Source organism: Trachypithecus francoisi, unplaced genomic scaffold (genome assembly GCF_009764315.1).
Source record: "Trachypithecus francoisi isolate TF-2019V2 unplaced genomic scaffold, Tfra_2.0 Lachesis_group8, whole genome shotgun sequence".
In the NCBI taxonomy this organism is placed as follows: domain Eukaryota; kingdom Metazoa; phylum Chordata; class Mammalia; order Primates; family Cercopithecidae; genus Trachypithecus; species Trachypithecus francoisi.
The window spans coordinates 114388153-114409171 of NW_022681473.1; the positions used below are offsets into that span (position 1 = coordinate 114388153).

General features: G+C 53.8%; 1 protein-coding gene across 2 annotated transcripts in view; it reads right to left on the minus strand.

Annotated features, from left to right (window-relative positions):
- The window catches only part of KIRREL3 (kirre like nephrin family adhesion molecule 3), a 574170-nt gene continuing 553151 nt past the window's right edge, over window positions 1–21019 (minus strand). The window contains exons 11-17 of one of the 2 annotated variants that reach the window (XM_033206176.1): window positions 17518–17618; window positions 13964–14162; window positions 12401–12436; window positions 8527–8634; window positions 6265–6374; window positions 2135–2221; window positions 10–1528 (exon numbers count right to left, since the gene is read on the minus strand). In XM_033206176.1, coding sequence (XP_033062067.1) covers window positions 1085–1528; window positions 2135–2221; window positions 6265–6374; window positions 8527–8634; window positions 12401–12436; window positions 13964–14162; window positions 17518–17618 — 1085 coding nt within the window. In that variant the 3' untranslated portion in view covers window positions 10–1084. Of the gene's footprint in view, window positions 1529–2134; window positions 2222–6264; window positions 6375–8526; window positions 8635–12400; window positions 12437–13963; window positions 14163–17517; window positions 17619–21019 lie in introns of both variants that reach the window. The other variant, XM_033206178.1, reaches the window with a different exon arrangement.

Genomic DNA, 21019 nt, shown 5'->3' on the forward strand with positions numbered 1-21019 from the left:
TTGGAGTACTGTCCCTAACATTTATTCTCAGGTGGTGACTGGGAGGGGTGAGGTGTAGATATACTTCCTCTCTTCTCGTGGAGCCTTACCGAAGACAGGATTGTCATTCTTGTGTTGATGAGCTGAGAAGGGCAGTCTTGCCATCTTAAAGACCTGCCCTCCAGCCCCTTCAAATGCCACACCTCGCAGGAAGCACTCTCTGCATAACTGTTCAGAGAACCCCGACCAGAAAAGCTCCCGCACTTCTCATATTAACTCCGATTGTGCTGAGGGGGAAGGGAGGAGTACACAAAGCAGGAGGTGGGTGGGGAGGCTGGGGTCACACAGCCCAGGAGGGGCACGCCGGGCCAGGTGCACCATAAGCACAGGCTCCCTCCTCCCTCCCTCCCCCCAGTGCACCAGGCTCTGATGGGGCCGGTCCCACCGCAGAGTTCAGAGGCATCAAGTCCAAGGACAGAACTGCAAGAGTATGGACACAAAACACCAAACAAATTGGGGGTGGGCTCCCGGCCATCCTGGTGAGAGAGAGGCTCCTTTAGCCAAGGCCATTTCTGGCTTCTCAGCCTCCAGGGTATGGGCTCTGAGCAGCAGTGGGGAGCCGGGCTTTCTGGGGCAGCTCAGTGCTGGGAAGACCTCATCCCCTTCTCCCCAGGGCTGTATGGGAGCACAGGCACAGGGGTAGGGAGGGCTTGTGGTCAGCGAGGGGTAGAGCCCACGGAGAGACCAGAGAGTGGACCGCAGTTTCGTGAAAGCAAAGTTATAGCTGCCACTTGTGCCTGTGGGCAGAGCAGGTGGTAGAGAGGCCTCCAGGAAAGGGCCGGGGACACGGTGTCCAGCACTGAGCACAGCGCACTCGGCCTCGGCCTCTGTCTATCTCCCCACCCGCCCACCTCTGGCACACCGCACCTGGGGACCGAGATTTGTGCTTGATCAGAGCTTCGAAGGAAGGCGGTGGCAGAGGTGCTGGGAGGCTGTCCTGGAGGTGGCCAGTTCTGGGGTCCTCTGCAAAGTACCCCGCGTCCCTGGACAACCGAAACTTGCCCTGCCCTCTTCCCTGGCCCATCCCACCCGCGGTGTGTGATCCTTAGACGTGAGTCTGCATCCGCCGCTGCAGGGGTCGACTGGGGTCAGAGTTCTGGGACGAGGACTGGGAGTGGTGGGAGGAGGAGGCAGAAGCCTTGCTGGCCTTGTCGAACTGCACATAGCCATCCTGCTTGCCGCTGCTGCTGACGCTGCTGTCACACTGCGTGTCCAGGAAGGAGCTGCTGTCGCTGAGGGAACCTCTCTGGAACTCCCGCTCACAAAGCTCGATGGACGAGCTGCCCATCCCCAGCACGAACCGCTGCCCGTAGTCGTAGAGGCGGCCCTGGCCGCTCAGGGTGCTGTAGATATTGGTGAAGGACATGCCAGTGGGCACACGCTGCTTGCCCGCAGGACGCAGGTCGGGCTGGCAGCTGGAGAGGGAGATGGTTGGGGTTGAGTGGTGCTCTTTGAAGGTGTTGACGCTGTAGTAGCCATTGGTGGGGTCCTGGGTGGGCGAGAGAAAGAGGAGCATCACCTGGTGGAGCCTCCACTGAACGTGGCTGGGGTTTCCAGGCTGAGCCCGTCCTCTTATGCGGGGAGGGAAGAGGGAAAACAGGAGGAAGGGAGTGACCTGGTAGGGAGCAAACTCGGGGGTGAACAGCTGCAGGGAGGGTGCAGGGGCAGAAGGACACTGAACAGGAGACGGCAGAAGGGGAACTGCGGACCCCAGGTGGGGAGGGCCGGCAAGGGTGAGGGCCAAAGGAGGGAAGCAGAGGCTCTTGACTGGGTTTATGTCAGGGCGATGCAAGGTCATTTGAAAGTCAGACTTTTTAATTGTTTTTATCCAGAATGTGGATGCTTCATTTTGAATCTACATGTGAGGAGGCTGTGGAAGAGAACTGGGGAGTCTCAGCATTAGCTCTCTCAGCCTCCTCAGCGTTGGGGTGAAGAGAGCAGGTGCCTTAGGCAGGGACGGGTACCTGCCACCAAGCTGGTCTCTGGCCTTCTCTTCTCGACTTGCTGTCATTTGATGTATAGATTTGGGGTTTGGGCCATCAGACCTTAAGAGCAGATTCCACAGCTGTGTCTTATAACCTGGAGCCCTTCTTACCTTCAGGTTCTGAAACTCTTTCTCCTCTTCTTTGAGGACCTCCAGCTGTTTCAGGACTGAGTCTTGCTGGAATTCACCCCGGTCCATCTGCAACCCAAAAAAAGGCTGCTCACTTCCCCCAAGGAAAAGATGAGATCAGAAACTCAAAAGATTGCCCTATATAAGCCCCACAACCCCTCAATGCCTGGACCATGTGAAAGACTCAGGAGGAGTTCCTGGACCCCCATCCTAGGAGACAGGGAAGCAGTTGAGGGGGATGGGTGGGTCGGTGAGGTGAGGGGCAGTTAGGGGAGGCGAGGGGCAGGTATCCGAGGCCATACTTTCCTCGCTTGGGCGAGGCCACCACCAGAGATCTCACATGCCTGATTCAATTCCATTCACTGAACGTTTGTTGTAAAATGCCGGCCAGGTGCTCTGCTAAGGACCAGGGATCCACAGATGAACGTACATTAAGATACAGCTCTGCTCATCAGGGAGATGGACTTGCAGATAAATAATTTCAGAATGTCAACCACTGGGCACGGCCAGGCTCCTTAGGGCAGTTTCTTATCCAGCGTGCAGGCCTAGTGCAGGCCTTAAGGAGCCACAAGGAATAACTATCTGTGAGATGCTGGCGACATGGGCCACATCTGTTATTCTAATGAAAAGTTATCTTCCTTAGAGATGCCAAACAGCCTGAGGGCAAAGATCACTTCCTGCTTGTTTCTGGGTACCCCCACACCTGGTTCAGTGCTTTGCATGTTGTGGTCACTGACCTTGCATGCTTTTGGGATGGAATCTCTTTTTTTTTTTTTTTTTTTTTTTTGAGACGAGTCTCGCTCTATCGCCTGGGCTGGAGTACAGTGGCCGGATCTCAGCTCACTGCAAGCTCCGCCTCCCGGGTTTACGCCATTCTCCTGCCTCAGCCTCCCGAGTAGCTGGGACTACAGGCGCCCGCCACCTCGCCCGGCTAGTTTTTTGTATTTTTTAGTAGAGACGGGGTTTCACCGTGTTAGCCAGGATGGTCTCGATCTCCTGACCTCATGATCCGCCCGTCTCGGCCTCCCAAAGTGCTGGGATTACAGGCTTGAGCCACCGCGCCCGGGAATCTCTTAATTATTTGATTTGCCAGTGCCTAGCACAGTACACAATAGAGCTGCTTCAGATGGTGTGTATATGTTGAATGAATAGGCAAAGTGGCTTAGCTCTAAATTATTAAAAATTAACATAATTATTAGACATAAGATGAAAAAGCTTACTCCACACACAGTGGGCGTATGAATTAACCTGAATAACCACATGATGCTTAACCTGTGACACGCGAGAGGCTTGCCATGCATCTCTCTGCTAGTTGCACGGTATAGGTAGTGGGTTCCCTCCTACTCTCTGGGTCGGGATGTTTCTTCTGTTTTGCAACTTGCTTTCCTCTTTTCTTTTCGGAGCCCCATGAAATCAGCCAAGGTGCTGCCACCCTGCTGCCTCCTCACTAAGGAGACCACGTGGTTCATTTTTCCAGTAAATGCTCTGACACTGTCTGGATTGGAGACCTTCTTTCCCATCAGATTCAATTTCTAAGTCTGCCTCTCCTTGCAGATGGGTCTGTCTTGGGGCCAGGAGGTGAAAGGAATGGGAGAATGACCATCTCCTCAAGGGGTGGCTTAGCCCTGAGCCCTCAGCAAGTCCCTTCTGCTCCCACCTGACACTGAGCGGCCCAGCCCCCACTCTTGCCTGTGGGTTTGGACTAAGGGATGTGGAGACAGTCTGAGGCAAACAGAATGTCCCAGTGGGAGAGAATTCAAGGTCCCATTTGGGATGAAGGACACACCTGATTAAACTTAAGTATAGAGACATCATCCCTTCTGAGGTCTAGGCTGTGGTTTCCTCCCTCGTAAAATTAAACACTCCACTGTGTCAGGCCCTGTGTTAGGCCCCAGGGGAAATAGATGAGCATAGACTCGAACATGACCTTTGCCCTCGAGGAACTCTGGGATAACTGGGGAAGCTAACATGGAATTGGGGGAATGCACTATAAAGGAGGCACATACAAAGTGTTTTGGGAGAGCAGAAGGTGCACAGCTCTGCCAGGGGTGGGGAGGACAAGGCCGGAACATCTTGGAGTTGATTGTCATAGGAGAATGTGAAATTCAACAGACAAAATTAGCAGGCAGAGGGAACAGCCGGTGCACAGGCCTTTGAAGTCTGGAAGACTCGAAGGCCAGGAATCAAGCTCTTTGGCATGTCTGGAAGGCCAGATGCACTTGGCCGGAAAATGGAGCTGGAGAGGTTGGTGGCTGCCTGGCATTGAGGAGCCCTGATGACGCACCCGGAAGTTGGACTTTGTCCAGCAGATGTGGGGAGCCACCGAGGAATTTTAAGTGGGCAAGTAACAGGACCAGATTTGCATTTTAGAAAGACTCTTTTCTCGGCCGGGCATGGTGGCTCAAGCCTGTAATCCCAGCACTTTGGGAGGCTGAGACGGGCGGATCACGAGGTCAGGAGATCGAGACCATCCTGGCTAACACGGTGAAACCCCGTCTCTACTAAAAATACAAAAACTAGCCGGGCGAGGTGGCGGGCGCCTGTAGTCCCAGCTACTCGGGAGGCTGAGGCAGGAGAATGGCGTAAACCCGGGAGGCGGAGCTTGCAGTGAGCTGAGATCTGGCCACTGCACTCCAGCCCGGGCGACAGAGCGAGACTCCGCCTCAAAAAAAAAAAAAAAAAAAAAAAAAGAAAGACTCTTTTCTCAAGGCTCTCGAGGGTGCATTGAGAAAAGAGACAAAAGACTAGAAGGCTGAGACCAACTGGGAGGCTGCCGTAATCATTCAGGGGAGGAAGGACGAGGCGGGAAGTAAAGAAGTGATGGTGGAGGACAGGTGGGGCACACATTTGAGACACTTTTTGAAGTGGAATTGACAGGACCTGAAAATCAATTGGAGAGAGAAAGCGTAGCCAAGGGAAAAGTCAGTTTGATTCAGTAAAGGTCTGTGAGCCTCTACCAGGGTCTGTGTAAGGCTCCGAAGACCCCAGGATTAACACAGCAGCTGCTGCTCACCCTCTAGCAACATAAATAGCTAATATTTGTTGAGCACTTATTGTGTTCCATGGGCTTCAAGCCCTTCTGAGTTTTGCCCACTTCACCCTCACCACAGCCCTGTATACTGTGGCTTTCAGACCCATTTCATGGATGAGGACCCTGAGGCACCAAAAAGCCCATCTACTGTATCCCTTGCTTCGCCGCCTCCACTCCAACATGTTACAACCAAGGCAACCAGAAACTTCTAGCATGGTTGTCTTAGTTTCTGCTTGGACAACTGGGTAGATGATGGCCCATCAATGGGGATTCAGAAGAGGAGGAGCAGGCTTAATGTGGCTGGAGAAGTGATGAGTTCACCTGCAGTCCAGTCCCCAAGGAGGAACCTGTGTTTCGTGCAGACTTTGTTTTGGTGGGGTGTGGCAGATGAGGGAGAGGACTTGTACTGAATATCTATAATAGCTATGTGTGTGTGTGCAGAGGGTGGGGTAGGGGATTATATGTTATATAACAGCATATTGTGGCAATTTATGCTTATGTCTTTTCTCCTTATGGAAGAGCCAGGCTCTCTGAAGGCTGGACTGCAACTTTTTCGTTGTTGTTGTTTTGAGATGGAGTCTCACTCTCACCCAGGCTGGGGTACAGTGGCCTGAGCTCAGCTCACTGCAACCTCCACCTCCCGGGTTCAAGCAATTCTCCTGCCTCAGTTTCCCTAGTCGCTGGGATTACAGGCGCCCGCCACCACACCCAGCTAATTTTTATATTTTTAGTAGAGATGTTGTTTCACAATGTTGGCCAGGCTGGTCTTGAACTCCTAACCTCAAGTGATCCTCCCAACTCGGTCTCCCAAAGTGTTGGGATTACGGGCGTGAGCCACTGCGCCTGGCCTGCACTGCATCTTAGATGCCTTTGAGTCTCCCAGAACACAAGCACAGTATAGCAGGCACACAATCACATTTGTTGGCTGACAGTGTGTGCCTCACCTATTGTGGGGTGGGTGGGGGGCATCTTGACCGCTGCTTTGCTTTTTGGAAGCATCTAGGTCATTGAGAAGCCTCTAGTCCCAGGACCTTCTGGGAATGGGGTCACGGGATAGGATGGGGCGTAATCGCATTCTTACCATTAGCTGCTTGATGGTGGAGTGCTCCTCAGCCTCCCGACCAGAGGCCGGTTCCTTGTGGACAATTTCCACTCGGATATCATTTTTGGCTGACACAACACCTTTGAGATCTGGAGATAAAATAGTAAAGTATAGATGATAGATTTAATTCTTACTTTTGAGATGTCAAGCTCCCTTGCAGTCCCCTGCCTCCGCTCTGCCACCCTCTGCATTTCCCCTTTAGCCCCTGAACTCAGCAGCTTCACTGGCCCCCCACCAACAGAACCTTCATATGGAGATACTGTGGGCATTTGGGCCTCAGAGGAGGCTAACCCCATGGGCGGCCTGGCTCCTGTCACATGCCCCTCAGCCATGCACCCTTGGCTTGCAAGATTGTCTTCAGCCACTTGTCCACCTTACTGAGCTAGGTCCTTTTCATCCTACTGAATTCTCACTTCCTTCTAGAATTCTTCTCTGACTTACTCTACCAGGCAGACTCCGATCCCTCCATTCATAGAACCACAAATCTCAGTGTTGGAAAGGACCTTAAATTGCCCATGGCCAACCCCCATCTAAAGAGAAACACCCCTGAGGCGCTGGGCAGCTTCTCTGTTGACGCCTCCGTGATGGAAGCTTTACTGCTACTTCTGCAGGAGGCAGCCTGTTTCTAGTTGGAGAACTCTGTTAGAAAATTCTTGGCTGGGTGCGGTGGCTCACGCCTGTAATCCCAGCACTTTGGGAGGGCAACGTGGGCAGATCATGAGGTCAGGAGTTTGACACCAGCCTGACTAACATGGTGAAACCCTGTCTCTATTAAAAACCCAAAAATTAGCTGGGCGTGGTGGTGGGCGCCTGTAATGCCAGCTACTGGGGAGGCTGAGCATGAGAATCACTTGAATGAACCCGGGAGGCGGGGGTTGCAGTAAGCTGAGATTGTGCCACTGCGCTCCAGCCTGGGCAACAGGGCAAGACTCCGTCTCAAAAGAGAGAGAGAGAAAAAAAAGGGAAATTCTTGAGGAGCTGGCGCTGTGGCTCATGCCTGTAATCCCAGCACTTTGGGAGGCTGAGGCAGGCAGACCACTTGAGGCCAGCAGTTCGAGACCAGCCTGGGCAACATGGTGAAACCCTGTCTCTGCAAAAAATTAAAAAAATAGCCAGGCATGGTGGCACACGCCTGTAATCCCAGTGACTCAGGAGGCTGAGGCACGAGAATCGCTTGAACCTGGGAGGCGGAGGTTGCAGTGAGCTGAGATCATGTCACTGTACTCCAGCATGGCCAAAAGAGAGAGACTCTATATAAAAAAAACATATATATATTATATATATGCATATATATGTGTATATATATGTGTGTATGTGTATATATTTATATGCTCCCCTATAATTTCCACTGAGAGGGTGGTGATAGAGGTCCTGAGACCACATTATTGCTGGGGTGGTCATAAGAGCCAAGGCTGCTTAGCTCGGAGTGCAGAAAACGCAAGGGGAACAGCTTTCTTCAGACATGTGCAGGCTGCTGAGTGGAAGAGGAGGAGACCATTCCGGTGATTCATTTTGTGCATTACACTTATACAATGTTAGTGCCAGATGGGGTCCTCAGGGTCATATCCTCATTATAAATGAGGAAACCAAGGCCTGGAATTGCTGTGGCTGGCCCAGGGTGGGACTGGAACACTGTGTCTCCATTGTCTTCACCTGTTCTCTGCCATCCAATCTCTCACACATATCTCCTGGGTGCATGCAATTCTTCAAGCATGCACAAACACTAGAATTTTATTGGCAATCACTGAAGACCTTTAAAAGTTTGCTCAAAGCATTTCCTTTATTGCTTCCCCATCCACTCCCCCACAGCTATGTGAGTGACCCGATTTTTCTGGTGAGACTAGCAGCTCTTTAGTTTATTTTTATTTTGTTGTATAGATGGGGTCTTCCTAGACTAACAGCTCTTGTAGAGCAAGGATCAAACCACAAACCACTTTTCCCCCTATCTTTCTGTACAGTTCCTGATCGAAAGAGCTATGTGTTCAATCCAAAATGCTGGCTGCCCTGCAGATGAAGCTCAGTCTAGTCCAGGTCAACCTCAGCCTACTGCCCACTCTGCCAGACGCCATGTTGCCCAGGCTCACATACACCGATACATCAGACCCAATCCCTGCCCCAGGAGCTCACAGCACTGTTAGGACCCCTGTTCATTGCACTCCTGCTTACTTGCTCTCCGGGGCAGCCTAAGCCTGGCCTTTTTCTCTGTCCCCCTCCCTGAGATCCCGGATCTCCCTCCCGTACTTCTCTGGGAACGGGCACAGCAGAAGGCCACGATGGTTGCCATAAGGACGAGGAAGGCCACGCCAGCTCCTACGGCCACCCCAATGATGACAGCCATCGGCACAGACTCTGTGGGAGAGAAGCGGGCACAGCTGACGAGGGATGGGGAATGGCCTATCCCCCCAAGATCTCACCCCGTTCCTGTGGGCGCAGCCCCTGCCACATGGGGCCCTCCTAGGAAATGCCTCAGTCGGGCCTGGGCAGGCACAGGCCGAGTCCAACCGGGTTCAGCTCTAGCTGGGACTGCAAAGACCAGGGTGGAGGACACAGGGGCTTGGTGGGTAGGGGAGAGGGCGGGGGAACTGGGGCAAAGGGCAGAGGAAGGAGAGCGAGGCAGGCAGACACGGAGAAGGGAGGGCCAGGGGACAGGAGGACTGGAGATGAAGGGTGAGGCTGGCACGATGGAGCTCTCTCTGGCATTAAACAGAAATGCTCTATCACACTTTGGCCAGTGAGTCATAGGCCTTGGCTTTTTTTGAAAAACGCCTATGGTCACTGCCCTTGTTTGTTCAGTATGTTCTCTCCTTCCCTTCCCTTTCTCAGGTGAATACAGAGGACATCCGGCTCTTAGTGTTTCCAGGTCTAAGCAGCTTCCCCGCAGGTCTGCTGGGCATCAGTTGTGGCCCTCAGGTGTCCAAGTCTCAGGGGCCAGGGAGCAGGGTTACAACTTCTCCACTGCAACCTCTTTAAGGAGAGAGGCCCCTTTCCCTCCATCTCCAGGTCTGCAGCTTCTCCCTGGAGGCCTCCCCTCTGAGCATCCTTGCACCCCTCTCGGCAAGAGAGGCCCACACACTGGGTGGGCAAGCCCTCACCCCTGCTGAGTCTCTGCAGCCTGTCTCCTGCCCAAGCCGAGTGGGGGTAGGGACAGGGAGGGTAAGGATGGAGTTGGGGGTGATCTTCCAGACAGCTCTGGCCCTTCTAGGGCTGCAAGTGGGGCCTGAGCACACGATCTGGGGCCATGAGGAGTCCATCAGGAATAGAACTAGAGAATGCTGGGGCGGGGACAGCTTGGGGCTCTCACTGAGGTCCAGAGAAGTCAAGTGATTTAGCCAGGGACACACAGGAGCTGCACAGCCAGGGTCAATCTAGGTCTCCTGTCACTGCCCTCGCCCCTCTGCTCACCCCACTCCCACCCTGTCCAGCTCCACCCACAGAGTGACATGTGAGATCCTCCACATCTCATATGCTCGGTACTGCCCAGGCTGCCGCTGCTCCGAGTTCTGGCTCCATCCCTTCTTCTGAGCAGCGGACTTTGCCTCTCTTGTATCTGTAGAGTGGGGATAATGCTACCACCCTCTGAGAGTTGTTACGGGCTTGACCTGGGTGAGTGTGGGCAGAGGCCTCGGAGCAGAGTCTGGCACCCAGCCCTGTTTGGTGTTTGCTGTTGTTGTTACCTGGGAAGGGGTCACCAGCAGTTCACAGTCTTTTATTTTTGGGATGGAGTCTGGCTGTGACGCCCAGGCTGGAGTGCAGTGGCATGGTCTCAGCTCACTGCAACCTCTGCCTCCTAGGTTCAAGTGATTCTCCGGACTCAGCCTCTCGAATAGCTGGGATTACAGGCACATGCCACCATGCCTGGCTAGTTTTTGTATTTTTAGTAGAGATGGGGTTTCACCATATCGGCCAGGCTGGTCTCAAACTCCTGACCTCAGGTGATCTGCCCGCCTCAACCTCCAAAAGTGCTGAGATTACAGGCGTGAGCCACTGTGCCTGATCAGCAGTTCACAGTCTTAAAGGCCAGGAAAGCTCCTTTTAAAGACTGAGCACCTCCCCAGCCTACCCTGCATTCGTCAGTGTGGGCGACTGGGGACAACTAGGTATCCGTTCTGGGTTACAACCCAACAGGCCTTTTGTTGTCTTTTTCTTTAAAGAGAGGAGAAAGACCTCAAACCCTGGCCTCTGAAGATGCTGCTGGGAGGAGGTATCGAGGGGTGGGGATGGGGGGCAGCCATTTGCCCTCTGGCCAGAGGAAGCTGGCGCCCCTGGCTGGCAGTGTTGTTAGTTAAGCTGGCACATCCCTTTGCCACCCCAGAACTTGCACACAAAGCCATTCATTACCTACCAATTAGTGGCCAGGACAACTGCAGGGGTGATGGGCAGGGGACCAAGAGGAAGTGGAGTGGTAGACACTTAGGGGTTGAAACGCGAGGTGCCCAAGTTGGTTCAAGAGTCAGACTGAGAAAAGGGGCTGGGACTCAGCTGAGCTTGCCTTGCCCAATAGATGACAACGTCTTTAGGTTTCAGTTCCATGAGGAAAGGGAAACGGCTTTGGCAGCTCATTGACTCTCTGCTTTGGAATTGGATGGATTTGGGTTGGTTTCTCCTCAGATTCCTGGTAAGTTTCCTTGAAAAAACACAGGGCTTGTCTCAGCAGAGCTCAGAGCCAAAGCATGCCCATGGAAGGCTCCTTAACACCTCTGGGCCTCAGGGCCTTGTCTGCAGCCTGGAGAGCTGGGCAGCGGCACTGAAGGTGCCTTCCGATCCTGGGATCCCCAGCCCATGTTTCCACATGCTGCTGACGGCTGGGGGCGGGGCGCCCTCTTAGCTGGACAACGGTCCCCAGGCAGGTGGACAGGGGGAGAGCAGGGGGTCCTGTGGGGGTGAGTGCCCGGGGATGGCATCCCTTTCCAGTCCCCAGCCTGCCTGTGTGTGTTTCCTCCTTGCCTGGCTTCCTCAGGTTTGGCCTAGGGTGCTGTGCAGGCCCCTCCTCTCTGCACAGAGCCTTCCCTGCATGGCCCCTGGAGAGGGACTGGAGGGAGGGCCTGTCCCCGCTCAGCCTGCCCTCCATCCAAGGAGGTGTGCCAGGCACCAGGAGTCAGCCACCGAGGGGAGAGGGTGTTGGGGAGCTCCGGATGGGTGTCCGCAGACACAGGAGACACGGAGACAGGAGACACCACCCTCAGCATTAGCATGGACCTGGGGAGAACGCAGCGGGAGGCTGGCAGCTTTCTGGGTTGCCCCAGCGTGGGCTGCAGGGGCCTCTGTGAGCAACCTGCACCCTGGGTTGGTGCTCTGATAGGGGCATGTCTGCCAGGAGGGGCAGAGGCAGGGGCACGAGGATCCCATGTGGAGCTGGAGGAGGTAACACGGGCCAGGGGCCAGTGTGGCAGGAGGCCCAGGGTGGAGGACCACTCAAGTTTTCAGCATGGCCATAGAGCCTAGCTTGCTGTTCCTAATTCTCTTCTCTGTTTTTCTGCTTGGAGATGGGGTTGAGAGCAACTCTACCCAGGGGACATGATGACTGCTTTGCTGTGTGTGCCTGGGGAGGGAGGCGCTGCCCTGCAGCCTCAGCCGGGGGTGAGATGACGGTTCCACAGGGACTGCAGGAGTAGGGAGGGTGGCAAACAGCAAGCATGGATGCACAAGCCACAGCGGGGGCTGGGGCCCCCGGCGTCCTGGGAAGCAGTGGCCAAGCGGGTGATGATGTGGAGAAGTAGGAAGGGTCGGAGAGAGCCTGGAAGCAGAAGGCAGTCAGGACAGGGACCAGCTGACCCCAGAGGCCAGCTGACCCCAGAGGCCAGGAGTCAGGGCTCCCAAAGAGAAAGGATGGAAGGAATGGAGCAGGGAAGAGCGAGAGTCAGTGTCTCAGAGCGGAAGGAGTTGTAGGTTCCAGCGGCAGGCAGGAGACAGGTCTCTGGGGTCCCTAGGCCCAAAATGGCTGGGACCCCCCCGCCCCGCTGCTCTGACTACACTAAACCCTCAGGACGGGGGAGGGCAGAGACATTATTGGCCAGCACAGGCCTCCCTACCCCCTGCTGGGTTCCCTCCCCAGCTAGCCAAGAAGTCCCTTCCCCCACCCCCTGCCCAGGGCCATTCTCATCATCTCCTTCCGTACCTGCTTCCAGCCCGGCTCCCGACTTCATTTCCGAACCTGTTTGGAAATAAAGCAAGCGTCTACAGCCAGGGCCTGGCTGGCCAGGGTGGGGTGGGACTGGGGATTAGCTGCTTGAGGGGGGCTGGGTGAGGGGTTCCTTTCCCAGTCATGTCTCTGGGACCCCCAACAGATCCAGGCTAGCCCAGTTGAACTTGGAGTTCACTCAGACTGACTTAGAGACTCTGCAGGGGCTAGGGACCAGAGAGAGAAATCATGTCTCGGAGGGGTCTGGGAAGGTTGGGGTGAGAACACTTGGGGGAGGGCATGGGGGTGGGGGCACCAAGGAGAAGACACGGAGGGTAGGCAACAGGGGACCAGGAAGGTTTGGGATGATGTGTGGATGATATTATGCAAATTATGTGCAAAGCATTATGCAAAGCAGCACCTATTAGGGAAGAGGTGTTGGGAGATACTGTGTGATTTCACCCATAGGTGTGATCCTGGTGTGGTCCACGGAGGCCTGGGGACCCTACTGAGACCACCCACTTGGCCTAGAATTTCTTGCTGGGCCTGACAGCCTGCGAATGGGCCTTTACCTAAGAGGGTGTCAGAGACTGCCAGGACTGAGGCCTCCTGGGCGCCCGAGGCCCATCCAAAGGCCCAGGCCCAGTTGAGCACGAATCCCTGGTCCACCATGGCTTAGCCCCTGCTGGCAAAAGGGCAAGATTGACCACCCCTCTCAGAACCCAGCTTGCTGCTGGCTGTGGCGGAGCTTCCGGAGCCACCCCTCCGTGCCCCTCCAAGGCTCCCCATCCTGCTGTCTGGGCCTGAGAACTCCGAGCAGACACTGGAGATCTGAGCATCTTTGACCAGGAGCTGGGACGTCAGCGCACGGGGGCTCAGTGGGGTGAGGCTTCTTCCTCCTCCTTCTCACCCACCCGGCTGCTTTGCCCAGCGCTGCCTTTGGGGCACAGGGGTCCCTGTGCCTCCTAGGTCTGCAGGTGGTGTGAGCCCAGCCCCCGACCCTAGGGATCTGGACAAACAAGCCCAACCCCTTAGCTTTGGAGTGGGTGCCCTCTGTGGGACTTCTGTCTGAGTAACTGGATGGGCTTGTCGTCTTAACTGTGGCTGGGCCAGGTTCCCAGCACACCCATGCCAGTATATCCCACGCTCCACCCAGGTATGACACCTCCCAAAGGGCACTTTGTGTCAGACCAGGGCCCACGGCGGAGGGCAGGGCACAGAAGCCAGGGCCTCCGGAGGCTGCTGGGCAGCTTGTCATTGCCACCCGCCTGCTCACTGCTGTGGTCACCTCCTACTGAAGTATCGCCCTCAAGGGCTGCCACTCTGAGCTGTGTTCTTCCCTTTCTTGGTTCCTGGTGGAGGCTAGTGGCCCTTGCTTCAGGGAGAGCCTGGCTGAGGAGGCTTCTGGCTGGCTAGGCTGTGTGGTCGGCCAGGAGGAGCACTGTGGCTTGTCCTTGGGCCCCGGCCCACCTTGCAGCCACCCGGGCCCTGCCCTAGGTGAGGAGAGGGCCGCTCTGGTTCCATCGTTCATCGTTCCCTGACGGCCCTGGCAGCTCTCACCTTGCTCCTTGAGCCGGATGATCTCGGTGTCGGAGCCAAAGCTGTTCCAGGCCGTGCAGTTGTAGATGGTCTGGAAGTCGGCCCGCACGATGTTGCTGATGGTCAGGGTGGAGATGACGCCCTCCTCGGTGCTGATGGTCTCCACCGTGTAGCGCCCCGATGTCCCCGACTCCAGAACGTTCTCCTTCCAGGACCAGGCCTGTCCGGGGGCGCAGAATCAGGAGCAGACTCCACCAGAGGGGCCCAGGACATGCCCACACCAGAGTCACAGTGCCACTGCCCTGCTCATGTTCATGCTCACTGCCACACACTAACACATGTACACTCGGGTATGTATGCAGGCACACACACCACACACCACAAATATGCACACATGCAGGTGCACACACAACACACATCACCACACATGCGCATGCACAACATCCCACACAGCACAAACATGCATGTACACATGTGCACACCAACACACACATGTCTATGCACAGCACCGCACACATGGTCAGCACCTTTATATACATACCACACACCCCACAAATATGTACACACAGCTTTGCACACACACCACAAATGTGCACCCACTATAACACATACATCACAACATACACATACCACCAATGTGTATACACAGTTTGTGCACACGCACCACAAACATGCATACGCAAGTACATGTACCACAACACACATAAATATGCATCACAGCACATGCATACACCAAATCACACACATCACATCGCACACATGCCTGCACACATGTGCACATGCCACAACATACATACATCACAATACATGCACATCACACTTCACACTAAAAACGTGATACAGACATGTACATACACATGGCAGACACGACACCACATCTACATGCAACGCACAGACACTCCCCCAAATACATGTACACATGCACACACACACCAAGATGCACACACCATATGCCACAATACACCATACAAGCATGCTTACATGCATGTATGTACCACAACACACACTACAACACATGTACACATTCGCCATACACACACCATCATGTGTACATACAGGTACACACACTATGACATACACAACACCATGTGCTCACACACACAAGTACACACACCACCGACAGATATACATGTTCACATATGCTCTGACACACATACACGACAACACACCCACACCGCATATGTACACAATCCACAAGCACAAGCACACACACGTACTCCGGGGCATCCTCAGAGGGCCTTTCCATCCCAGAAGGGGGCCTGGGGAGCATCTTTCTGGGCAAAGTGGGTGCCCTGCTGGCCTGCGCCCTGCGCCGCCACACAAGTGTCCCCTGGGACTGCGGCTGCCTGGGTGGGTGTGAGTGAGGACAGCAGCCCCATGAATGCGTCTACCTGTGTGACGTTGTATGTCTGTGTGAGAAATGTGTCTACAGAGCTGTGTCTGTGATCACCTTTGTCTACTTTAGTTTACAGGGCTGCTGGTTAACAGTTTTCAGAGCCGGCCACATACACTGTCTGCACCTCATCGTGTAAGCGCCTCGCACACCCTGGTTCAGGGCTGATGAGAGGGACTGAGTTTCTCAAACTTAGTGCCATTGTCATGCTGGACTGACCCATTCCTGGCTGTGGGGCTGTCCCAGGCACTGCAGGATGTCAGCGGCACCCTGGCCCCTACACACCCGGTGCCAGGAGTATCCTCCAAGTAATGACAACCAAAATGTCTCCAGGCACTGCCAAATGTCCCCGGGGGCCGGCGGGAACTGCTGGCCTAGCATCAGATATTTCTGGAGAGAAGATGTGAAAATGTCCAAGAGTGAATGGAATATTTGACAATGAGCATGTGTTACATTTGTAATTAAAAACATTAAAGAGTAAAGTGAATGACGAGGCATAGGTATTAGTTTTATTCGTGAGTTCTTGCAATTTTTTTGTGAATCTTTCAGAAAGCGAATGAACTGAATGCTTGAGAAAGTGTGTAGTGGCAACAATACTCTAATAATATCTTAGTTTACAGTATGACAGTTTCAACTGGTGCAGCCTGGGTGTCAGCCCCCGCATGAACGGGTTAAGAGTGACCTCAGCTGCTCCATATCTGGGCCAACCCCACCCTCCCTGCACTGCTGCCTTGTGAAAAGGTACAACTGCCCTGCCCACTCCACCCCTGGGCATTCTTCTAGCAGGATTTTGCCAGACACTGGGAATTACTACAAATAATAGTTTTCCCCCAGTAGTGCTATAAAACGCTCACTTTTCTTTGTTTTCATGCCTGAGATCTCTCCAGTTTCAGATGGATTTGAGTACAAGACTCTGCCGCTGGATCACTAAAAATACAAAAAAACTAGCCGGGTGTGGTGGCAGGTGCCTGTAATCCCAGTTACTGGAGGTTGAGGCAGGAGAATTGCTTGAACCCAGGAGGCGGAGGTTGCAGTGAGCCAAGATTGCGCCATTGCACCCAGCCTGGGTGATAGAGTGAGACTCTGTCTCAAAAAAGAAAGAAAGAAAGAAAAAAAAAAGACTCTGCTCTCACCTTAAACTTTGTTGTAGAGACAGGGTCTCACTGTGTTGCCCAGACTCGTCTCAAACTCCTAGGCTCAATTGATCTTCCCACCTCAGCCTTCCAAAGCGCTGGGATTACAGACATGAGGCTCTGTGCTCAGCAAGACCCTCCCTTTAAAAAAATGCAAATACTGGCTGGGCATAGTGGCTCATGCCTGTAATCCTAGCACTTTGGGAGGCTGGGGTAGGAGGATCAATTGAGCTCAGGAGTTTGAGACCAGGCTGACCAACGTGGTAAGACCCCGTCTCTCCTGAAAATACAAAAATTAGCCGGGCATGGTGGCAGATGCCTGTAATCCCAGCTACTCAGAAGGCTGAGGCACGAGAATTGCTTGAACCCGGGAGGTGGAGGTTACAGTGAGCCGAAATTGTGCCACTGCATTCCAGCCTGGGTGATAGAGCGAGACTCCATCTCAAAAAAAAAAAAAAAGCAAGCAAATACCTGGTAGGAGGTGCTGAGGGTGGACTCCTCAGTTGCCTTAGCTGCATTGCAGGGATAAGTTCTTTGAAGAAGGGAGGGAGAATGGAATGGTCACTTTAGAGGGGATGATTGATAGGGAACAGGGCAGGCTACCATGGACGGTAAAGGCCATGGAGACCTGGCAAGGAGGACTCAGGGAGGCACAGAAGGGAGTTGCTAACTATTAACTGCACTCTAAGATTTTGCTAAATACTGGCCTGGAGCCCAGGAAAGGGAAGAAGTCATTTGTCTTTTCTCTCCACTACCCTCGTGTGCCCCTCTGCCCTTAGGATGCGGAATTTGGTCAGAACCGTTCAGGTCAGAGCTCAGCAGAATGGCAGATGAATCCTGGGAGAGCATTGCCTATTCTGAGAAAGGCCTGCAATTTTGTCTTCGCGACGCTTTTCCAAGACAGCCAAGGCAGGTATAGTTTTCCTCAGCAAGGAAAAGGAGCCTCGGAGGTGTGCGTTGCCACCGCCTGGCTGGCCACCCAGCTATTGGCAAAAGTGACCGTCTGGCTGCTGGCCCAGCCCCCGCCCGCTCGCCCCTGGAGCACTCACGATGCGGTCCGGCGGCGGTGTGCTCCGGATGAAGCACTTGATCTGGCCCTTCTCGCCGTGGAGGGCGTGCTGGGTCTGGGTGCTGGAGATGATGGGGGGTCCTGTTGAGAGACAGCGTCCCATTAGGCACCTGGGAAGGGCACGTCCCTGCTGGCGCCCTCTTGGGTGGGTTCAGAAGTGTATTCACGAAGCCAAGCATTCAGCAAACATTTGCCGAAGGCCTGTATGTGCAAGGTAAAGTGCAAGGTAGGGACTCAGAGATAAATTAGGCATTCAGTCATAAACCTCTCAAGAGATCATGAGCGAATGCTTCTAAGTCAGAATCCCCAGAAGATATAAATAACTGTAATAAAAGGTGGTGAGTCTTAGTACTACAGGAGCGGTGCAGAAAAAGTGCTAACCGACTTCAGAGGAGAGAGAATAATTCTATCTGGCGGACGGGGAAAGCTTTAGGGAGGAGGTAGTAAGCCTGGCAAGGAGGTGGGGAGGTGTCTGGAGGAAGGAAGACTCCCCCCGCCTCAGCCAGCTGCACCCCTGCAAACCATTCCTCAGACATCCAGTAGAGGGCGCCCTTGCCTAACAAACGGGAGGTCCTCGGCCAGCCGGGCCAACGGGAAGAAATGGTTGATGGATGTCCCCCTGCTAAGGGCGGGAATCACCCTGGACGGGTGGCGTGCATACGCTGTGAGGCCATGGCTCCCAAACGGACCCCAATGTTATATCACAGAGTGTGGCACATGTTTATGGGTGTCAGGTTCTGAGAGCACCTGCCTCATTCACCACATTGCACAGCCAAGAGAGTCGGCCTGGTGGAGGGGAGCCTGTTCCCCAGCACCTCCTGTCCAGTTCCTCCTGTTACCTAATCCAAGTCTTTCCCGTGTGACGCCTGCCTGGCCGTGAAAGGCAAAAGGAGCCGCTAGTTTAGCCTTCGCTCTGCTGGCTTCCTGGCTGGGCTGGGTGTTTGAAGGATGGGTGTAGGGACGGAAACGGTCATGCTCCCCCTTTTCAATTCCTGGGGTAACAGTTGGGACTTAGATGGTAGATACCAGAGGAAAGAGAGCTGGGAGCAACGCATCTGGAGAACAGGCAGAATTATGCCGGGAACAAAACAAAAATTGCTGCAAACATAATTGCTGTTTATTAGCCACCTTAATTAAAGCAGATTTGCATTTCTATGAGTAGCTCCCAGCCAAGGGAGAAAAGGTACTAGAGACACTCCGGTGACTTCTGTTGAGTCTGAGAAGGCAAAGGGCTTGGGGCAGCGTGAGGTGGGCATGGGGAACCCTCCATGGCTTTAAGAATGGGCTGAGCGCTGCCCTCCTTCCTACAAATCCTTTAGCTCCAACAGGTCTAGGACCCAAAGAGATGAGGAGATTCATGTTTTAGGAACCGGATGGTGCTTTGTTTTGCTGCTGGACTAAAAGGTGACGATACTATAAAACCTTTTCTGGTCAGGTGCGGTGGCTCACGCCTATAATTCTAGCACTTTGGGAGGCTGAGGCGGGCGGATCACAAGGTCAGTTCAAGACCAGCCTGGCCAATATGGTGAAACCCCGTCTGTACTAAAAATACAAAAATTAGCCGGACGTGGTGGCAGGAGTCTGTAGTCCCAGCTACTTGGGAGGCTGAGGCAGGAGAATTGCTTGAACCTGGGAGGCAGAGGTTGCAGTGAGTCAAGACCGCGCCACTACACTCCAGCCTGTGCGACAGAGCAAGACTCTGTCTCAAAAACAAACAAAAAAAACCAAACCAGAACAAAACAAAACAAACAAAAAAACCCCCAACACATACACACAGACACACACACACACAGACACACACACACAGACACACACACACCAGACACACACACACAACCACACACACAGACACACACCACACAGACACACCACAGACCACACACAGACACACACACAGCACACACAGACACACACACACACACACACCAGACACACACACACACAGACACCACACACAGACACACAGACACAGACACACACAGACACACACACACACACAGCACCACACACAGACACACACACACACACAGACACACACACACACCACACACAGACACACCAGACACACACACACAGACACACACCAGACACACACAACAGACACACCACACACACCACACAGACACAGACACACACAGACACCACACAGACAACACACACAGACACACACACCACACACACACACACACACACACACACACACACACACCACAGACACACACACACACAGACACACACACAACACACAGACACACACACACACACACAGACACACACCACACACACACCAGACACAGACACACACAGACACCACACACAGACACACCACACACACACAGACACACACAACCACAGACACACACACACACACACACACCACAGACACCACACAGACACACCACCACACACACACCACACAACACACACACACACACAACACACGACACACACAGACACAGACACAACACACACAGACACACACACACAGACACACACCAGACACACACAGACACAGACACACACACGACACCACACACACACACACAGACACACACACACAGACACCACACACACACACACACACCAAGACACACACACACAACACACACAGACACACACCACAGACACACACACACACACACACAAGACACACACAGACAACACACACACACCACACACACAACACAGACACACACAGCACACACACAGACACCAACACACACAGACACCACACACACAGACACACACACACACACGACACACACACACACACAGGCACACACACAGACACACACACAGACACACACACAACAGACACACACACACAGACACACACAGACACACACACAGACACACACCAGACACACACACACACAGACACACACACAGACACACAGACACACAGACACACACAGACACCACACCACACAGACACACACCACACACAGACACCACACACACAGCACACACACACACACAGACAACACAGACACACACAGACACACCACACAGACACACACACACCACACACACAGACAGACACACACAGAACACACAGACACAGACACACACAGACACACACAGACACACACACAGACACACACACAGACACACAACACACACAACACACACACACAGACACACACACACAGCCACACACACACACAGACCACCACACACAGACACACACAGAACACACACAGACACACACACACGACACACAGACACACACAACAGACACAGACACACACACACACACACACAGAACACAGACACACACAGACACAACACACACACACACCAACACAGACACACACAGACACACACACCAGACCACACACACACAGACCACACAGACACACAGACCACACACACAGACACACACAGACCACACACACAACACACAGACACACACACAGACACACACAGACACACAACAGAACACACACACACACCACCACACACACACAGACACCACACAC